Source organism: Lepidochelys kempii, chromosome 4 (assembly GCF_965140285.1).
Source record: "Lepidochelys kempii isolate rLepKem1 chromosome 4, rLepKem1.hap1, whole genome shotgun sequence".
Classification (NCBI taxonomy): domain Eukaryota; kingdom Metazoa; phylum Chordata; order Testudines; family Cheloniidae; genus Lepidochelys; species Lepidochelys kempii.
In genome coordinates, this window is record NC_136383.1 from 62,776,584 (window position 1) to 62,799,113 (window position 22,530).

At 39.4% G+C, this 22,530-nt stretch overlaps 1 protein-coding gene across 13 annotated transcripts in view; it reads left to right on the forward strand.

The window, feature by feature from the left end:
* The window catches only part of RAPGEF2 (Rap guanine nucleotide exchange factor 2), a 307,277-nt gene that overhangs the window by 216,689 nt on the left and 68,058 nt on the right, over positions 1-22,530 (forward strand). For 12 of the 13 annotated variants that reach the window (XM_073341485.1, XM_073341476.1, XM_073341481.1 and 9 more), the window contains one exon: positions 19,147-19,278. The exons of the other annotated variant lie outside the window; for it this stretch is intronic. In XM_073341485.1, the coding sequence (XP_073197586.1) occupies positions 19,147-19,278 (132 nt within the window). The remainder of the gene's footprint in view (positions 1-19,146; positions 19,279-22,530) is intronic. 13 annotated transcript variants of the gene reach the window in all.

Here is a 22,530-nt window from a genome sequence, read left to right on the forward strand (position 1 = left end):
CTTATTTCAGCAAACTAATGACATGCACGGGCATAGCTGTTGCTATGGTCTTGCTATAATACCCTTTGCAGGAAAATTCTCTTCCCCCAGTTTTGCCTAGATGTGTGTTTAAAAACCACATTCTTGTACAAAGTACTAGCCTGCTCACATATACAGCTGTTCTGAAACAGTGGGATGAGTTCAGAGGAAAAAAATCCTCAAAAGGTGGGTAATGTTAGTAGTGATGTTTTTAATGAAATACTGTCTGAAATACCACTTGAATAAAGAGATGAAACTTAGTGTTTCCTTATCTGCTGACGGTATGTTGTCTGTCCAAAAACTTTAGTTATTTTCCGAAAAAAGAGGAAAGCTGGTGTCTTCTTTCCTTCTGTCTGCATTTATTATGAGGGACTGATGTGTAAATATATAGCCAGATATATTTTCATTGCCTGGGCTTAATTATGAGCATAAAACTTTCCCAGGGAATTTGGTAAACTAGGTTAATGTATTAATGATCACATATGTCCCAGTGATTAATAAAGTGTCATAAACTGAGACATGCTTTTAAAGGTAAGAGGAAAATATACATATTTATGATGCATTATAAGTGATAAAATAATAAGGCTGAACAGTTGAAGTGTCATATGTAGGAAAACCTTAAAAAATGACAAATTTTATGTCTATAGTTTTCCCACTGAACTGCATCCCTGAATGTCGTCCCCTGCTGCCCAACATATAACCCATGCAACTTTGTTTATAAAGAAAAAATTGTTTATATTCAGAAGCAAAGTTCCTTTTTTCTGAAACTAGATGATATTTGATATACGAGTTAAACAAAATGATTGTGCTAAGTTGTGTTAAGAGGGATTCACACACCAAACCATCACATGTTAAATGACTGCACATCTGCCATTCTACTTGAATTTCAGGCAATTCAAAAAGGGCAATATAAAGTTCATAATGTATAATAACTACACAAATTTAACTTTTTAACTGACTAAATTTCAATATGCAAGTTAATTTCATATCTAAAATGTGAAACTCTTTCTGTAGAACGGTCAGTAGTTGTATAGACACCGAGCCTTTCTACCATATCTGACAGGTTTCAGAGTAACAGCCGTGTTAGTCTGTCTTTGCAAAAAGAAAAGGAGTACTTGTGGCACCTTAGAGACTAACCAATTTATTTGAGCATGAGCTTTCGTGAGCTACAGCTCACTTCATCGGATGCATACCGTGGAAACTGCAGTAGACATTATATACACACAGAGACCATGAAACAATACCCCGTCCCACCCCACTGTCCTGCTGGTAATAGCTTATCTAAAGTGATCATCAAGTTGGGCCATTTCCAGCACAAATCCAGGTTTTCTCACCCTCCCCCCCCCCACACACAAACTCACTCTCCTGCTGGTAATAGCCCATCCAAAGTGACCACTCTCTTCACAATGTGTATGATAATCAAGGTGGGTCATTTCCAGCACAAATCCAGGTTCTCTCACTCCCTCACCCCCCTACAAAAACCACACACACAAACTCACTCTCCTGCTGGTAATAGCTTATCAAAAGTGACCACTCTCCCTACAATGTGCATGATAATCAAGGTGGGCCATTTCCAGCATAAATCCAGGTTTTCTCACCCCCCACCCCCATACACACACAAACTCACTCTCCTGCTGGTAATAGCTTATCTAAAGTGATCATTAAGTTGGGCCATTTCCAGCACAAATCCAGGTTTTCTCACCCTCTGCTCCCCCACACACAAACTCACTCTCCTGCTGGTAATAGCTTATCCAAAGTGACCACTCTCCCTACAATGTGCATGATAATCAAGGTGGGCCATTTCCAGCATAAATCCAGGTTTTCTCACCCCCCCACCCCCATACACACACAAACTCACTCTCCTGCTGGTAATAGCTCATCCAAAGTGACCACTCTCCCTACAATGTGCATGGTAATCAAGGTGGGTCATTTCCAGCACAGATCCAAGCTTTCTCCCCCCTCCGGGGACACACACACACACACACACACACACAAACTCACTCTCCTGCTGGCAATAGCTCATCCAAACTGACCACTCTGCAAGTTTAAATCCAAGTTTAACCAGAACGTCTGGGGGGGGGGAGGTAGGAAAAAGGAAGGGGAAATAGGCTACCTTGCATAATGACTTAGCCACTCCCAGTCTCTATTTAAGCCTAAATTAATAGTATCCAATTTGCAAATGAATTCCAATTCAGCAGTTTCTCGCTGGAGTCTGGATTTGAAGTTTTTTTGTTGTAAGATAGTGACCTTCATGTCGGTGATCGTGTGACCAGAGAGATTGAAGTGTTCTCCGACTGGTTTATGAATGTTATAATTCTTGACATCTGATTTGTGTCCATTTATTCTTTTACGTAGAGACTGTCCAGTTTGACCAATGTAAATGGCAGAGGGGCATTGCTGGCACATGATGGCATATATCACATTGGTGGATGTGCAGGTGAACGAGCCTTTGATAGTGTGGCTGATGTTATTAGGCCCTGTGATGGTGTCCCCTGAATAGATATGTGGGCACAGTTGGCAACGGGCTTTGTTGCAAGGGTTCTGGGCTAATGGTTCTGTTGTGTGGTATGTGGTTATTGGTGAGTATTTGCTTCAGGTTGGGGGCTGTCTGTAGGCAAGGACTGGCCTGTCTCCCAAGATTTGTGAGTGTGTTGTGTCATCCTTCAGGATAGGTTGTAGATCCTTAATAATGCGTTGGAGGGGTTTTAGTTGGGGGCTGAAGGTGACGGCTAGTGGCATTCTGTTATTTTCTTTGTTAGGCTTGTCCTGTAGTAGGTGACTTCTGGGAACTCTTCTGGCTGTATCAATCTGTTTCTTCACTTCCGCAGGTGGGTACTGTAGTTGTAAGAATGCTTGATAGATGCACCCTTAACTTGAGGTCAGAGGCTGAGTATGATGATTCAGTGTCTTGTAGTCTATGCTAATCCGTGTAGCCACTCAGGGGTGATACTCAGCTGGGATCTGGTTAATCATGCCGCATAAATTGCAGCAGATTTTGTCACAGGAACTCTAAATTTCTTCTGTAAGTGGGTAGGGAGGGGTTTGGTGTATAAGTGCTACTGAAGCTAAACACAATCTGTTGTTTGCCTGCCAACCCAAAGCAGAGATGTCTTTTATTCAATTATAATACATTTGAGTTGTATTAGTTTGGTCTAGAAAGGTTGTTCAGGGAGGAGGGCAAATGAGTGGAGACAATCTTAATAGTACAATAGCAGAATTTTCTATTGTGTAGATCTTATTTTAGCAGCACTATTTGCATTACTGTAATATTATTTATATGATTTCAGAGTAAACCTCCATTTTATGGTGTGTAGAATTTGATTAACGTTTTGATCCATGCCAAAAGTGAAAATGTACAGTTTTAGCCTGTTGATGCTTAGAGATACATTTATGTGCAGGTACATAAGAAAATCATGTGTTTTAAGCATATTTTATCTTGAGTGCAAAACTAAGTGGTATATTTAAAACATCTTGTTCCAAAATGGCTGAACAGAGCGTGTGCTCACAAGAAGGGACCAGCGTTCTTGTGCTCTTTCCTTTTCCTCGCTTTTCCACCCTTATCATTGTAACTGTATTGTTGCAGTAATTTTTTTTTTTTTTAGACCTCTGAGAACAGCTACATGGGATTCCCTCTGGAGTCTATCATCTCTGCTCTTTAACTGATCAGAGCAATTGCTATGCCAGGAACTTCCTCTCCCTCCTGAGAGTTAGCAAGCTGATTCTACAGCACTCTGAATCCCTGCTCACAAGTGAGAAAGTGGGCATCAAATCTGGATCTCCCATATGACCGGTCAGTGCACTGTTGTGAGGCCACTAATTAGTCTGGCTTTCAGAGTAACAGCCGTGTTAGTCTGTATTCGCAAAAAGAAAAGGAGTACTTGTGGCACCTTAGAGACTAACCAATTTATTAGAGCATAAGCTTTCGTGAGCTACAGCTCACTTCCTCAGATGCATCTGTAAATCAGATGCATTTCGTCAGCTGTAGCTCACGAAAGCTTATGCTCTAATAAATTGGTTAGTCTCTAAGGTGCCACAAGTACTCCTTTTCTTTTAGTCTGGCTTTGTTTTTCGCAATAAATGTTCAGGACAGTTATTTAAAACATAAATTAATTTGATAGCTTTTTTAAAAAAAAAAAGGAATAGGGCATACTTATTTCATTGCAGTTTAGATTTTTTTACACCTGATTTGCAGCCATGTATTCTCCAATGAGATATTTCTACCTTCTTTACAGAGTAGTATTGACAATAACTTCCCATGGGGACTGTGTATTCCTCAATCACAACAGGAAGAGAGTTACCAGCCAAGGGTAGAAATGACTAGGAAACTCAGAAGTAAAATAAATACCTGTGCTCTGTACTTTCTTCAAGAAGCTGCAGGAGTGAATGTCAGCTACTTGAAACGGTCTTTCCTTTCAGACTAAACCCAGTGGCTTGTTATGAATATCTGTTCCTCTACCTTCACAGCCCTCACCTGTGGAGTTCCACAAGGCTCAGTTTTTTCCCCATATTATCCAACATTTGTATGAAGTTGTTGGAAAGGTTAGTGAGACAATCTGGGCTGCACACAGCACAGTCCTTTTGTAGCCTCAGCTCTGAATGTTTGCCACAGTGGGGTGCATGTATGGCACCAACTGGCACTGCTTTGTAAGACTCTAAAGCTTGTTGAGAAATGCTGGAGAGAATGGGGATGAGGGGAGGATGTGGTCCCCCACCTAAATTGAGGGTGTCATGCAATTGATACATTATTGTTAAATGCCACCTAAAATCAAAATGGTTGGAAAACAGAAAATCGTCTGGGATTTTTAATGTGATGACGAGAGTTGTTGCCGCTTTGAAACTTTAAATTCTCATGTACAAATGCTAAATTGTTCATTGTGGTCATATCAGAGAAGAACCCAATCAGGTAATTTTAAATGTGAGTTAAAATGTGATATTTGTTTAAAATGATTCTTAAAAACCATTTTTACAATGATTTCTTTAACCTCTTTGCAATCAGCATTAAGAACATTTCCAGAGGTTTAATCCAACCCTCTCCCCTTTAATTTAAGCGTTTTCTGATGCAACACTTTTTACAATATTCTTCTGCATTATACCTTAATTGTGAAAAAATATGCAAACTTCTCTTCACTGGTTCCACCTTATGTACTATTCCAAATACAAAATTGTGCTTATGTACACCATTGGAAAAACAGAAATGAAAAATATAAATAAGAACAAGAAATTATCTATTGTTTTATTATATTTGATACAGTAATAAAAAGGCACCTATCCAACTGCCTGGTTGCGCTTGCTGCCAATACATATGGTTAAAACTTCTACTTTTGCTTTCCCTTGCCATATAAATGTCGGTGGAGACAGAAAGTGGCTTACATGTGCACTCATGGGAGACTAATTCATTTATTTATGGTGTAGTAGTAAATAACATTGCATGAAAGAATCATGACTCCAATCTGATTATTACATGTCCCAGAAAATGCTGTGAAGGTTGGCCCAATTTTTCTGTTGGAGCATGAGTGTAATTTTCACTTAAGTGACTGGGAGTTGTACCCATGTATTGAGGACAAACGTGATCCTATAACTTCGGGGGGGTGGAAACAAGACTAACAGCTGCATAAAAACCAACATTAAATGGTTTTGTCATTTAATTGTAGCCATTCAATACAAGTACAAAAGAAAGCTGTTTTTTAGTTTCAAAAGATCTCAATGTTATGTTATCACTTTAACCGTAATTTGAGGTAATTGCACTCTTTCAACTTGTTTCCTCCCCCCCCGCCCCACAATCTCAGGTTTGATGCATTATTTGTGTCATCTCTTCACATTCAGTTTAATTGCTTGTGTGAGAAAACATGGGGAGGGTTTAACCCATTTATAAAGTGCTCTCCATCCATTGATTGATATTTTGTGTATACTGAAAGGAACTATGGGAAAATAGCTGGGGAAAATTGTACTCAGTGCTTAACTTCATGTACGGGTTACTGCAGAGCACTACGAGGTGCATAGCATGTAGCAGTCCTCAGCCCTGAACAACCTGGGATGGAAAAAGCTCAAGCTTTCCTCATACTGTTTGCATATCTTCTAGATCAGATGGCCATAAGCCATTGGTTTAATTTCAACATCTGTATTCCTTTTTTAGAGTGTGCTTATAATATAGATGTTTACCAGTGCAGGAGAGAGATGAAAAACTTGCTTAAAAATAATCATGCAGTGTGTTGATCTTAATTTTGAGTGTTCCATTTTTGGAGGATAACAAATTCTATGCACAATATAGCTGTGTAATGAGTAAAGACTCACTAGGGAGTAACATCCTTGTTGGACACCTTGTATAACTTAGATATTTATTTTAAATTTAACACTGCACTGCACATGTCAGTCTGCATCATGTCTGTAGACAAAAATCAATAGAAATTAGTTTATTATTCTGTAATTACTTATGTTGACTGCTGCCTTTAAAATCACTGAACCATAGAACTAATGTTTCCCTTGATGTCTCCCTTGGTTAGTGAAAGAATTATATTGAAGTAGCCGATGAGATGAATACCCATCATCTTTATTACAGTCACTTATTCCAGCAGTCTGGGTATTGTTCATTTCACTTCTGCTGGTTAATGTAACAAACCAAATATTTATAAACGTTTTCTTATAAGTGACAAGCAAATGTATTAGCATTGTGGAAGAATCAAAGAATGAAATGTTTTATGTTACCGTCTTCATACAATGCCTAGGTGACCCTCATTTTGATTGGAGTCACACTGCTATCTCAATACAAATCATAAAAATAATCATACGCTGCAGCTCCTCCTCCTCCTCTTTCTCCTTTAGTAGCAATGAGAAAGGAATATGGAATAACCATTAATACCCTCCCTATTTGACCAATGTCATCTTGTAGGAAAAAATTTGTTCTTCAGTGAGACAGAAAACTGAGATGACTTTGTTGCATTTCAGTTACTTTAGGGTTGGTCGTCCACAAGAAACATGTAGCCAGAGGCTAAATATCTTTCTGATATAATCTTAATGTGTGAAGCAGATAACTAGGATGGACCAAAGGAATAATTTATAAACAGTATCTGTGGTGGTACTTTATATTCTTTTTGCAGCATTTAAATAGGTTTTGGATGCATTCACTATTAACTAAATGTTCTTTGTACAAATTAAAGGTACAGTACTGAATAAACTTTAATCTACAAATATATTTGGGGCTGAAGAATCAGTACTGAAGGGGATGGTACCTTCTTTGCTTAATACATTGGAATATCAAAACTGAAATAAGAAAAGGAGTACTTGTGGCACCTTAGAGACTAACCAATTTATTTGAGCATGAGCTTTCGTGAGCTACAGCTCAGAGCTCAGAGCTGTAGCTCACGAAAGCTCATGCTCAAATAAATTGGTTAGTCTCTAAGGTGCCACAAGTACTCCTTTTCTTTTTGCGAATACAGACTAACACGGCTGCTACTCTGAAAACTGAAATAGTAGTCCATAAAAAGATGAAAGCTTGGTTTATCTTCTCATGAAACCATGATGCACATGTCCTATTAAACTATGCCATAGGGCTATTCAGCAGTGATGAATAAGAGAATATTTTGTATTTGCTTTCATACCTTCTCAAGACCAGTAATGTACTTAAATTGCTTTGAAAGTTTTTAACTGTTTGTCTTGGTGAAATGCTGATGAGCCTTAAACTGAAGACCATGTTTATGAACTATTGCCATTTGTGAATCTAAAAGTGAATGATGTATAAGATCTCTCTAGTTTTTACTTTTCTGATCATCTGAAAAATGTATTTTAGATTTTTTTATCTCTAGTATTCACTGTTTTCACTTACTACAGTAATTATCAATTGAAAAATGCAAAGGACTGCAATTCATACAAACTCATTTTATATTATTTTGTATTATTGTAGTTCCTGGGAATGGGATATTGAACTACAACTTGCACCCTGTCCTGTGTGTGTTAACTAAATACAAATTTTGACATGAAAAAAATCTGTGCGAATTTTATATAAATATAGCACTGAAGGTTTCAGTTTTAATGTAAAAAAGTGGAGTATCTTTTGTTTATTGTACTTCACACAAAGTGTTATATATAGTACAGTTACAACAAAGGGTAACCCACTTGTTTCACGTTAAAACAGAACATTTTCAGTGCTATATCAATAAATTAATACATCTTTAGAAGCATCAACTCACTATGATATCCTTGTAGGATAGGTTGATTACAAGTAGAAAGGAGTTGTTTGCTGTGTGTAGGCTGAAGGAAGGTTACATAAATATACTGCCTTGTGTTATTTCTCTAAGTAAAAGAGCTCATTCTTTCTGAAAAGTGAGATACATTCTTTTAGAATACATTATATGAGAGGGGAAATTTTCAGTTGACTAGCAACCAGTAATACATAATTTCAAAAGTTTAAGGGCAACTAGGATTTTTTTTCCAGAGCTTACTGAGAAGGGATTGTCTTCATTAAGTCCTGAGGGAGGGCTCAATGGTGAAGCAAAGTGCATCATTGATTATGTTGGAAATCCTAGGAAATTTTTTTTCTTTGAGCACAATAGTCTAATACCACAGTGATGGAGTGTGTGTGTGTGTATGTGTATATCTATATCTATACACACACACATAGAATATGCCAGGGGTGGTGAAACTTACTGACCCTCCAAGCCACATAGGACAATCTTCAGAAGTTCAAGAACCGGGGCGCGCCTGCCGGGACTCAGGGCTTCAGCCTCACTGTGGGGTGGTGGGGTTAGGGGCTTCAGCCCTGCAGGGAAGGGGGTCTTGGTGCTTTAGCCCTTTGGAAGGTGCCTGCTTGGGCATGAGGCTTCAGCCCTGCTCCTGCTGAAGCCCCAAGCTCTGGCAGGTGCGCTCCACGGAGCTGAAGCTCTGAGACCCTCCTCCCCACTGAGCAGAAGCCAGAAGGTCCCCTCAGACTTTTGCCAGTGTTTGCTGGCCCCACTTGATCACATGGTGCAACCAGATCCCCTCTCTACACAGCAACTGGTGGAGCCAACAAGCTGGGAGCTGCGGCCGTGGGGGTAGGCAGTGGCAAACAGCAGGGAACTGTTGGGGGTCGCTGCTGCCTCTCCCAAGCAGTTAAAACAGCAGCCCCTCCCTGCAGCTTCCACCTGTTTGTCATGGCCTCTCCAGGCAGAGCTAACACCTGGAACCTGCAGGGAAGGGCTGCTGAGGGTAAGCTGGGGGCATGCCTGGGGGGAGGGGGAGGAGGGATGGGGCATGACTCAAGCTATTGGGAAGGGCAAACCTTTAAATTGTGCCCTCCCCCCCAGTAGGCATCAGTCGTCACTGGCAGAAGCCCCTAGCCCCACTCCCTGCCGCAGGGCAGAAGTCCCGAGCTCCCCACTGCCAGTCTGGTAGGTGGAGAATGGAGGAGGAATGGGGGTAGCCGCACGTTAACTGCAAAAGAGCCGCATGTGGCTCAAGAGCTGCGGTTTGGCCACCACTGAAATATGCTGTCATGGTCATAAAAGTTAAAGATTAAAAAAAAAAATCCTTTCTTGTCATGTTTCTCTCTCCATCCCCAATCATGCAGCATTGTTTTGTACATTTCTAATATTTTGTCTAGTTTAGTGTAGGATATCTGTTACAACACCAAATGCTCAAAATCATGAATCAAGTCCCAGATAATCATTATATTGCCTTAAAAAAATCATGAGACTTTAAAAAAAAATGAGTTTTTTCTTTGTTGGATTTTGAGCCTTTTTTCCTCCTCCTGTCTTTCTTTTAAACAAAAGCTGAGATTTTCACAAAATCACTTGATTCCAGGAACTGGAACTTGAAGAAAAGCACCAAATACCATGAGACTGATATCTCAAGGAATGGGAATTTCTGTCATTTCTCTAAGGAGTGTATTCCACTTTGTAATTGGACATTTTTCTTGATACTCATTAGGCTAATAACATGTCTCTAGCACTCCCCCACCCCTTAGTTGTATATGAGTCAATTTATATGGATTTAACTCTTTTTTTCTTATAAGCTAATTCCTCAAGTTTCTTGGTATATTTTGTTCTTCACTGAACTTCTTTCCTGTTTGTCCCTGTTGTTGTATTTATTTGGTAATCTAGTTCTTAGAACTGAATGCAACATTATATGTGGGTTTTTATCAAAGACATTTAGAGGACTGTTTATGTAGTAGAAAATTGCATTGGCCTTTTCTCTTACCATACACACTGCAAATGCATATTTTCCTGTTCCACTGACTGTAAATCTTCAGATTTATCTGATATTCTACATTGTGTTTGTTACATTTTTGAAAGCATAGTATTAAAAAATATGAAGAAATATTCAGCAAGAGTCCAATCCTGAGCTCCTTACTTGGCCAAAGGTGACACTGAGGTTAATGAATAAGAAACCCAGGGTGAAGCCCATTATGATCTAGAATACAGGATATATCAAGTCCTGTCTTTTGTTGCATAGACAAGGCGTGTTCTAGAGGATGTGAAAGATCATGCTCTCCTTAAACTAGGAGGAACATCGATAGAGAGAAGTAATAGTTGGTTTTGCACTCACATAAGAAGTAACTCACTTTGAGAGTGATGGTGGTAAAACATTGCTTTAAGGGTAGGAAGATTATTGATGTTGTGATTATATGTTTAAAGGTATAACGCTTTTTATTTCATGTCTGAGATAGTTTTTGTCCCAAGGACAATAATTTCACACAATTGTTGGTAAAGAAAATGGAAAAAAATACTGTTTCATTTTACAGTTTTAAAAAGGAAATGTGTTGATTCTCTTAAGGAGTTCTCCAAAATGGGATGTATGCTCCATTTGCTGGGTGGTTGTTTTATTTGAAAGAACAGTGTCTGTGCATGCGAAATGATATTTTGACTTCTAGTAATCTCTAGTAGAAAATTAATACTTATTTTCATGGGCTCATTTTTCCTTTAGTCAGTAGGAATCCATTTTTCTCAAGTATCTTATAAGCCCTAGACTTTCCCCTGCACTTTGTCATAATCTTAATTTTTTAAAATCTATCTAGGTAACCAGTGTGGTTCTCTGACAGGTAGATTTGGTGTGAAATTGGATAACTCGTCAACAACTCTATAAAAATTAATAACTGAATTTAGTGCATGTGTAATAAAGATATGTCAGAGTTAGTTAGATATGTGTAAGAATGGATACTATAATGATTTTCCTAAATTGCCTCTTGTGCAATTCTGTCAGCCATATATTCTTTCACATCCCCTAATATCTCTGAACATTCAAGGGGAAAAAAGATGTGAGAAGCCTCTTCCCCAAAGTAGCAGTAGTACATAAGAAATTGCCTTTGCTGGTGTTTTCTTAGATTACAGCACAGAAAATATTTTTTTTCCAGATACAGTAACGTGCTTCTTGTGTAAACATGGGACAAATTAGGACTATTTTGATAGATGGCTGAGTTTAAAAAAAACAGTGTTTTTTTCACTGAAACTGACTCACCAACCTTTGCCCTGGGACTACATTGTAACTTTATATTCAAAAGCACATAGAATGCATGTAAAAGTTGCAGTCCTCTTAGTTTAAATTATTTTAGATCTTGGAAAGTACACATTTAGTCTAAAGAAAATAAGGAATAAGAAAGGTCCTAATGTATAAGCATGTTGTGTTGAACTGCAAAAAAAAGCACTGAGTGAATTTTACTTTAATCAGTGCACTATTTTTTCTACATAGACTAATTTTGTAGAATGGATATTTTAGTAATAAACAGAATTTTATTTGAATGCTCTTGAAAAGTTAGAATGAAGAGGTATGATATTCATTAGTTCAGATTGACTTTTTATTTGGAAATATTCTAATCCCGTAATACTAATACCCTCCTTAGGGAAATGACAGAAACTTACTTTAATTGTGTGGAGAACTTTTTTATATGCTCCTTTAGAACTGACTACATGCTGGAGTATCGGCATAAATAGTAGCCTACATTAGTAAAGTATTGGGAATTCAGGAGGTCTGTTTTTATTTACACCATATTTTATCAGTTAGACACTGTGCCTATCTTTTTTGAGTCTCTTAAAAACTAAATACTTGCTGTTTGCGTAAAATATTTCGAGATTTAACTACTGTATCTTCCAGAATTGAATATTATTTATTAATTTTTGGTCAGTTTTTGGAATTAGTCCTTAGAGGGTTGCATTCGTTAGGGTTATGACTTGAGGAGAATTGTACGAATGCTGATGAAAGGAATTCTGTAGCTAGAAGCAAAGCTATCTAAAAGGCATTATGAAAAAAGGTGGTGATTGGCTTACTCAGGTTCATACTGTGCTGGTTTGCATTATCTACTGGATTTTGGATATATTAGCAATTGTTGCTCACTTTATATTTGCACTGTAAAAAACAAAAGAAATAGTATTTTTCAGTTCATCAATACAAATACCGTAGTGCAGTTTCTGACCTTCTTCCCCTCCTTCTCCCCTTCCCCCACAGAAAGCAGAGCTGCCCTTCTTTGGGTAAGCCCAGACAAATTCTGTCACCCCTTTAGTTGTGGTGCAGTCATTATCATGAAAGTTGAACTTACAAAAGTAGAATTATGTACAAAAAATAACTGCACTCAAAAATAAAACACTGTAAAACTTTATAGCGCATACAAGCCCACTCAGTCCTACTTCGTGTTCAGCTAATCGTCCAAACAAACAACTTTGCTTACATTTACAGGAGATAATTCTTCCCGTTTCTTGTTTACAATGTCACGTGAAAGTGAGAACAGGCATTTGCATGGCACTTTTGTAGCCGGTGTTGCAAGATATTTATGTGCTATATCGGCTAAAAATTCATGTGTACCTTCATGCTTCAACCACCATTCCAAAGGACATGCGTCCATGCTGATGTTGGGTTCTGCTCGATAACGATTCAAGGCAGAGCAGACCGACACATGTTCATTTTCATCATCTGAGTCATATGCCACCAGCAGAATGTTTTTTTTTTTTTTGGTGGTCCAGGTTTTGAGGTTTCCACATTGGTGTGTTGCTCTTTTAAGACTTTGGAAAGCATGCACCACACCTCATCCCTCTCAGATGTTGGAAGACATTTCAGATTCTTAAATCTTGGATCGAGTGCTGTAGTTATCTTTAGAAATCTGACACTGGTACCTTTATTGCATTTTGTCAAATCTGCAGTGAAAGTGTTCTTAAAACGAACACGCCGTGGGTCATCATCTGAGACTGCTGTGACACAAAATATATGGCAGAATGCAGGTAAAACAGAGCAGAAGACATATAATTATTTTGCATGGAGTTGAGTCACAAATATAATTAGTGCATTATTTTTTTAACAAACGTCATCAGCATGGAAGCATGTCCTCTGGAATGGTGGCTGAAGCATGAAGGGGCATACGAATGTTTAGTATATCTGGCATGTAAATACTTTTCAATGCTGGCTACAAAAGTGCTATGCGAATGCCTGTTCTCACTTTGAGGTGACATGGTAAATAATACTTTACCAGCATTATGTCTGGTAAATGTAAATAAGCTTGTTTGTCTTTGCGATTGGCTGATCAAAAGTAGGACCAAGTGGACTTGTTGGCGCTAACGTTTTACATTGTTTTGTTTTTGAGTGCAGTTATGTAACAAAAAAAATCCTGCTTTTGTAAGTTGTACTTTCACAATAGAGAGATTGCACTACAGTACTTGTATGAGGAATTGAAAAATACTATTTTTTATTTATCATTTTTACAGTACAATTATTTGTAATAAAAATATGTAAAGTGAGCACTGTACACTTTGTATTCTGTTATAATTGAAATCAATATATTTGAAAATATAGAAAAACATCCAAAAATACTTTATCAATTTTAATTGGTATTCTATTGTTTAAGAGTGTGATTAAAACTTCAATTCATCGCGATTAATTTTTTTAATCGTGATAAATTTTTTTAGTTAATTGTATGAGTTAATTGCAATTAATTAACAGCCTTACTTTTAACAGAACATAAGAATAGCCATACTGGGTCAGACCAAAGGTCCATCCAGCCCAGTATCCTGTCTGCTGACAGTGGCAAATGCCAGGTGCCCCAGAGGGCGTGAACCTAACACGTAATTATCAAGTGATCTCTCTCCTGCCATCCATCTCCACTCTCTGGCAAACAGCGGCTAGGGACAACCATTCCTTGCCCATCCTGGCTAATAGCCATTAATGGACTTAACCTCCATGAATTTATCCAGTTCTCTTTTAAACCCTGTTATAGTCCTAGCTTTCACAACCTCCTCAGGCAAGGAGTTCCACAGGTTGACTGTGTGCTGTGTGAAGAAGGACTTCCTTTTATTTGTTTTAAACCTGCTGCCTATTAATTTCATTTGGTGGCCCCTAGTTCTTATATTATGGGAACAAGTAAATAACTTTTCCTTATTCAGGTTCTCCACACCACTCATGATTTTATATACCTCTATCATATCCCCTCTTAGTCTCCTCTTTTCCAAGCTAAAAAGTCCTAGCCTCTTTAATCTGTCCTCATATGGGACCCGTTCCAAACCCCTAATCATTTTAGTTGCCCTTTTCTAATACCAGTATATCTTTTTTTGAGATGAGGAGACCACATCTGTATGCAGTATTCAAGATGTGGGCGTACCATGAATTTATATAAGGGCAATAAGATATTCTCCATCTTAGTCTCTATCCCTTTTTTAATGATTCCTAACATCCTGTTGGCTTTTTTGACTGCCGCTGCACACTGCGTGGACCTCTTTATAGAACTATCCACGATGACTCCAAGATCTCTTTCCTGATTAGTTGTAGCTAAATTAGCCCCCATCATATTGTATGTATAGTTGGGGTTATTTTTTCCAATGTGCATTACTTTACATTTATCCACATTAAATTTCATTTGCCATTTTGTTGCCCAATCACTTAGTTTTGTGACATCTTTTTGAAGTTCTTCACAGTCTGCTTTGGTCTTAACTATCTTGAGCAGTTTAGTATTGTCTGCAAACTTTGCCACCTCGCTGTTTATCCCTTTCTCTGGATCATTTATGAATAAGTTGAATAGGATTGGTCCTAGGACTGACCCTTGGGGAGCACCACTAGTTACCCCTCTCCATTTTGAATATTTACCATTTATTTCTACCCTTTGTTCCCTGTCTTTTAACCAGTTCCCAATCCATGAAAGGATCTTCCCTCTTACCCCATGACAACTTAATTTATGTGAGAGCCTTTGGTGAGGGACCTTGTTGAAGGCTTTCTGGAAATCTAAGTACACTATGTCCACTGGATCCCTCTTGTCCGCATGTTTGTTGACCCCTCCAGAGAACTCTAATAGATTAGTAAGATTTCCTTTACAGAAACCATGTTGACTTTTGCCCAACAATTTATGTTCTTCTGTGTGTCTGGCAATTTTATTCTTTACTATTGTTTCAACTAATTTGCCCAGTACTGACCTTAGACTTACTGGTCTGTAATTGCCGGTAATAATAGAAAGAAAGTTATAAATGCCTCAAATGAAACACTTCATTTCAGATCAAACAGAATGTTGTATATAACCCAAAACCATTTTTGGTTTTCTTTTAATTTTGGATTCATCTGAAACTTTTTCCGGAATTTTCATTTCAGCCAGCAAACTGAAAAATCAGTTTCTTACACAGCTCCAATCAGGATACCGTGTGAGATGTTCTGAGTTCGTGCAGACTGTGATTGGTTAGCTAGAGGGTCCCAAAGAATTATGAGCAATACAAAGCAAATTTGAATATGGATAATTTTTGGTTTTTTAATTTTTTTGGCAGAAATGAGTAAATATTATTTAAAAGAATTATTGTAAATTAGTTGCCTTCTGAAGAGTTAATGTGCCAAATTTGGAGATTTAAATCAAACACTGAGTTGTGAAGCAGAAGTTTAGTCCTGTGTTTAAGTGAAAATCTCAGTGCAACTTCAACTTCAGAGTTCATATCAATGCCCCCATAATAACATTGGTGCTAATTTGGAATATGTAATAGAGCAGTGTTTTTCAATCCATGGGTCGCGACTCAGTACTGGGTCATGGCATATAAGGTCCTGGTTCATCTTGCTCTGGTCAGCACCGCCGACCGGGACGTTAAAAGTCCTGTTAGTGATGCTGCCTGGCTTAGGCAGGCTCGTGTCTACCTTTTCCAACACTGCACTGTGCCCCGGAAGCAGCCAGAAGCAATCTGGCTTCCAGGCAAGGGGGCCACGGGGCTCCACGCACGGTGCTCCCCCCCACCCCCCCGAGCACCACCTCTGGCCAATAGGAACTGGGGGGGGGGGGAACTACCTGTGGGTGAGAGTTGCACAGAGCCACTTGTGAGCCTCAGCCAGCAGCAGGTCTGGCTCCTAGGCAGCTTCCAGGGTATGGTGCGGTGTGGTCTGCGGTGCACCCCAGCTGCGCCGCTGACCAGGAGCTGCCAGAGGTAAGTCTCCACCTATACCCCAATTTGCTGCCCCAGCCCTGAGCCCCCCCAAACCTGGAACCCCTTCCTACACCCCAAACACCCCAGCCCAGAGCCCTGACCCCCTCCTGCAGCCCAACCCTTTGCCCCAGCTGAGCCCTTCCTGCTCTCCAAACCCCTCACCCCCAGCCCAGCGCCCTGACCCGCTCCCACATCCCTGCCACAGCCCAGAACCCCTGCCCGAGCCTGAACCCCCCATTCCTGGCTCTACCTTGCAGCCCTCACCCTTGCACCCTAACCCTCTGCCCCAGCCCTGAGCCCTTCCAACACCCCAAACCTCTCATCCCCAGATCCGTTGGGTCAACAATTTTCTTCAACTGGGTCCCCAGAAAAAAAGTTTGAAAACCACTGTAATAGAATTTGCTGGACACACAAAATGGTTTAAATATCCAATATCATTATAATATTTACTGGCTGTATATATTTACAAAAAGTGTAATATTTAAATTGCCTGCCTGCAATATGTAGTATGGTGTAAATGAGGAATAGACTTTTATGGTTTTGGGTAGGTAGCATTGGGATATTAGATCTTCAGTAATATGATTGACCAACCATTCAAACATTTCTTCAGATTGTACTTTTATTAGGTTGGCTGTTGTTTCCCTTTGTGAAGGTCTTTAGTCAACTATCAGTTTTTATACACAATTTACATTGATTTCCATGGGAGCTACACATGTGGAACCACATTAAAATACAGACCTTAAACTTAGGGAATGGAGGGTAGCTCGGGTTGAGTAAGGGCTTGTTTGGTGTATAAACAGTTTAAGTTGCTAGGGTTTTAATCAGTTTGGTGGTGGTGTTGAAGTGATTACAGCAGTGTATATTCCATTATTGGAATGTGACCAAATAGATTCTGCAGTCGCTTAAATTGTTCACTTACATTGGTTGCTGAATAATTTTTGTAGCTCTAAAAATTATTAGTTTTTCTTTTTCCTATGTGTTTCTGAGTTTATGGTTTAAAGAGTGACGGATAGTTGACTCAAGTAGGTTTTACTTGTGCTATAATCATTGATTTCAGTGACACAGAAGTATAGAAAATCCATATTCAAAGTGCTTTACTACTGAAAAGTGTACAGTAACTCCTCACTTAAAATCATCCCGGTTAAAGTTCTTTCGTTGCTGCATCGCTCTTCTATTAGAGAACATGCTAGTTTAAAGTTGCACAATGTTCTAATGTCCTCCATCCCCACCCCCGTGGATCAGTGCCCTCCCCCCCCACTTCCTGCCCACCACAGTCAGCTGTTTCGCTGCATGTAGGGAGACTCGGAGGGATGGGGGAGGTGTGAGGACATAGCATTCTGGGGGTAGAGGGCCGAACTGAGTGGGAACAGGTGGGGTGGGGCCGGGAAGAGACAGGGTGAGGTCTTGGGGGAAGGAGTCGAGTGGGGGTGGGGCTTGGGGCAGAGCTGGGGGTCGAGCACCCCCGCGTCAGTTTACAAAGTCAGTGCCTGTGGATTACAGGCTCTCTCCCCTGCTGCCTAGGACAGCTTTACTCACCTGGTAGCTGAGAGAGAGCTGCTGATCTGATGTCAGACTTCCTGCGCCTAGACACACCCCTTGCACTAGCACCAAGCTGTCCTGGGACCCCATCGCTCATGGCTCTTTCCTCTGACCGGCTCCCGGGCTGCAGCACCCAAGGGTAGCCTGCCCCAGCTGAGCGGCTGCCTCCGGGCTGCTCTCTTTTCTTGTGAGATCGATGCTGCTGCTCCCTCCACCTGCTCCTCTCATGTGATTAGCTGCCGCTCTGACAGGAAGGTCTGCCAGAAGTCTATGGCTGTCTCTAGCTCTGCAGAGATCTAGAGGCCCAGTGCCTCTGCGTTGTGTGTTCCGAGTGAGCATACCATGAAACCTGGCAGATTGGTTCCCTTAGGAGAGGACTGGTCTTCTCAGTGGGCGGGCATTCAGTGACTTATCTAGAGCAGACATTTGTGTGATCTGCTGCTCAGAGGCCAGCAGAGACATCCCCCTCGGGTGCTGGGGAAGGACGCAGCACAGTGTCCCTTCCTATGTGCTGTTGCTTGCCTGCTCTGCCTGGCTCCTGTATCGAACCCAAACCTGCAGAGTTTGCAAGGGGAGGGCTCTGCTGGCCTGCGGGAGGGTGTTGTTGGCCCATACCCTCACCCTGGGGCCAGAGGATATTCACTTACCCTAGTTACAGCTGTGAATCAATCAGCATATAATGTCTTTTGTCTGGCAAAACATTTTCCCCTGGAACCTAACCCACCCCCCTTCCCCCCCCGTTTACGTTAATTCTCATGGGGAAATTGGATTTGCTTAACATTGTTTCGCTTAAAGTCGCATTTTTCAGGAACGTAACTACAACATTGAGTGAGGAATTACTGTATAACATTGGTCATTCCTAATCCCATCCTTCAAGAAACCCTTACTGTTTAAACTGACAAAAGGCTCTCTCACGGAATTTAGTTATATCGAAACACATCATTGGAATTGAAATGCATTTTGTTCATCTGTGTTTGTTTTTAGATATGGTCTTTGTGTCTCTTGTTAAATTTGAAGAAATTTTTTTTTCTTTTTTTTACTCCTGTGATACTTTGTTGAACTGTTAGCAAATTTAACAACCATAAATCTTAAAGTTGCAAGTTGTATCCTCAAACCCCAAGGGCCGCCTTAATACGGTTTGTACAGCTTTTGGTCCCGGCCGGGAGTAAAGTGTGGCATGAACAATTTAAATGTGTTTTGGAGTGCATACCTGATCCATATTGTAATGCTGCTTTTTCTACCCCATCTGTAGCTTCCTGCAGATTTCACAAAACTGCATCTTACTGACAGTCTCCACCCACAGGTGACCCACGTTACCTCTAGTCACTCAGGATGTAGCATCACTAGTGATTCTGGAAGCAGCAGCCTTTCTGATATCTACCAGGTAAGACAGTATTTCATAGTTCTCAAACAATTTTCTTAAGATAAATATTTTAATTCCAAAATGTCAACCTAGAAGTGATTACATGAACTGCAATGTAGGTATTTTGATGCACCTAATGTTGAATGTACATTTCATTGCTATTTGTCACTATTCATCTAGTGAAACAAAAGAAAAACCAAATTATTTATAAGAAAGTACGTTTCCTTTTGAAAATGGAGCAATTTGAGATTTTGATCCATATACTAGTCTAACATTTAAAGGTAACTCATGGTTGATTACCTGATGAATCTGATATACATTCTCCTATTTATTTGAAGGTAATACATAGGTCTAGTCTTCACTACAAAGTATAGCTATACCAGCAAAGCCCTTTAGTGGAAATGCAGCATATACTGGCAAAATGAGTCCTTTTGCTGGTATAATTGTCTCTGTATTGGGTGGTGAGGTGGTAGACATAGTTTAGGAGTGGTGTTTTTGTTTTCCCCCTACACGCCTATCCCACATAGCTGTGCTGATAAAACTTTGTAGCATAGACTTAGCTTCAATGTTTACTTGTAACTATCAGAGCCACTTGGCAGCATCTAGAGAAATGACCATAATACAAGCCAACGTGTTCTGTATGAACTTTGATTGACTCTATTGGTAATTTATAGTTTTGGAGATAAATGTTTTCATCCAATGTTAGATTGGAAGTTCTGAAATTTTAGAATTTAAGGTTTATGACCTAGTATGTGAGAGACTGCCTCTCTCCTGATGCCAGACTGCCACAGTTGAGATTAGTTGGTTTTCTTGAGCTGGAACACACTTAGTGTAAAGAGGGAGTTGCCAACAGTGTGCACTTTGAGGGTCTTTAACTTTGCTCTCAGTCTTCCTAGTCTATCAGAACTTGATTTTAAGACTTTGCATAGCTCATCTGTTCTTCTAGGTATTTGGGGAGGTGGCAGGCTAAGAGTTGGAGGGATTTTTAAAATTGTTGTTATGCCTCTTGTGAAGGGCTTTTTGTCATAAATTTGGTGGGATATATTTGTATATCTTTGGAGTGACTTGAATAGTCAACAATTTATTGTGAAAATTTTCTAAAGGCTTTCAAAGTGTTTGGTAAATGCTTGTTTTATAAATCTAAATAACAAAAATATTTGAAATAAAAACAAAAATAAGTCATATTCCTAAATTCTGTCTGATGCACACATGATGCAACTCCCAATGAAATCAAGGAATTGCAGGCAAGTATTGGAGAAAAGAATTTATACCCATAAATAGGAAAATGTACAGTTTTAAATGTCTACGTAGGGAAACATGAGTGGATTTGAAACAAATTAATTAACTTTAATTGGAGTTATCTCTTAAAAGTATTTTGGAGTGCTGCTCACACTTTAGTTTTTCAAAAACCACTTTCTGCCTACTATAGGAGCAATCAAGTCACTTACAAAATGATCAGAAGTTTACATAGGTAAGAAAGTAGTTGTGGGCAGATTAGAAAAAATTCGTAATTTAGATTAAGGGAGAAAACCTATATATGCAGAAGCATAGATTTTTAGTTGCCTTGGTATTTGATATTGTGTTCTCCAGGATGCATGTTGTTGTTATTGGCTGCCTTTAATAGGCAATTTGGAACTTGAACAATTGTTACATATAATTACTTTAGATTTTAGCAATAGTCTGATTTGGTGGTTAAACCTGGAATCTTCTTTGTAATTGAAGACTGGCTAAAGTCTTGGTCTCAGCTCAGTTTAGACAGTAATCACAGTATCATAGGTACTTATTTTAACAAAATTTCTAAAGTAACTGTACAGTTAGGAATGCATGACAAGTACAGTGAATTTACCTTCAAAAATCAGAATTTTTGCCTCTCTAAGAGAATGGTGCCTCTGGGTCAGGATTTGGGGTTATACTGAGTGGAATTGAGGAATTAATTCATTGTCTCACTGTTTAAGTGTGCTTTTATTCTAAAGATTCCAAAGTGTCTTACAAATTCTATTCACATAATAGCAACAAAATGCATCTGTCTCTGGAAGCTAGTTACGGGTTGAATTTGGGTATACAACAAGGACATAAGTACTGCACTGAACAATGGCAGCGAAATTTTGGCAGAGTGTTAAGCAAACCCATATCAATGGCTCTCTAATGGTCATGAAGAGGAGACAAGACCTTTGGATTTTTAAGTTTTATCCAAAAGATCTTTCCTACAGTCAGCTTCACGGAATTCAAAATCCCATGTTCATAGAAGCTACAAAGGAATAGTTACAGTAAAAGCTCTGTTATCCGTCATGTTGGGGGAATAGGGGGTGCTGGTTAATCGAATATTCTGGTTAAACTTTACCAATGGAATACCAATTTTCAAAGAATTAGAACACAATAAAATGAATAAAGTATAAAATGGTATACAGGTACTCACCAATCCAGTATTAGTACTGCACTGCAGAGTGGTTGGTTTCTTGAAGCACTTAGGTGTATACGGGTAAAGTTTTCTATGTAGTAGGTTATCTTATGACCCTACGTATCAGTATGGGCAGCACGTGGCGTACACCCAGATCACTAAAAATACACTTAACATTAAAACTATACTGAACATAATTTAATCTTTCTTTGATGATTCAGAAGGCACTTCAGGATCTTGCAGTGCCTCAGGGTCATCTTATCAACATCAGTTATCATTGATGTAGAAGGTGTAAGAGATTGGGCTGAATCTGTAATGACCCTGTTACACACCCTGGAAGCTGTTTTTTTTTTTCCCCCTGACTTCAGCTTGTTTACTTGTCTTCTGCCCCTTTTGCATAAAAGTAGAGTGCAGAATATGCAATTACATAACGTGCTGGGCAGCATACTAGTCCTGGTTACTAGATTGAAGATTTGTATTGGGAGATATCAGAAATGCCGGTTAATTGAGCTTTCTGCTTAATTGAGTGCCGGATAACAGAGCATTTACTGTATTTTATTTTCCAGTGCGTGGAACTTATCTGCTAAAGGTAAGTTGCAGTAATGGAATTACCTTTATGTAGCATATGGCTTGGGTTTCAAATGAACCTTAGGGAGTTAGGGATGGCCTTTTGGCAACTAATTTCTTTAGGCTCCTTTGAAAATCGGAGCCAGGACTTTTTAAATGCTCTGTTGTAAATGAGGCTGTTTTTTTTTTTATTTAGATTCTAGAACATGAAAAAACTCCATCTAAAAGTCCTTCACATACAAACTTAATATTATTCTGAATCCTGCACATGCCACTCTGTGTAAATGAAGTTGTTAAAAGGCCTCACT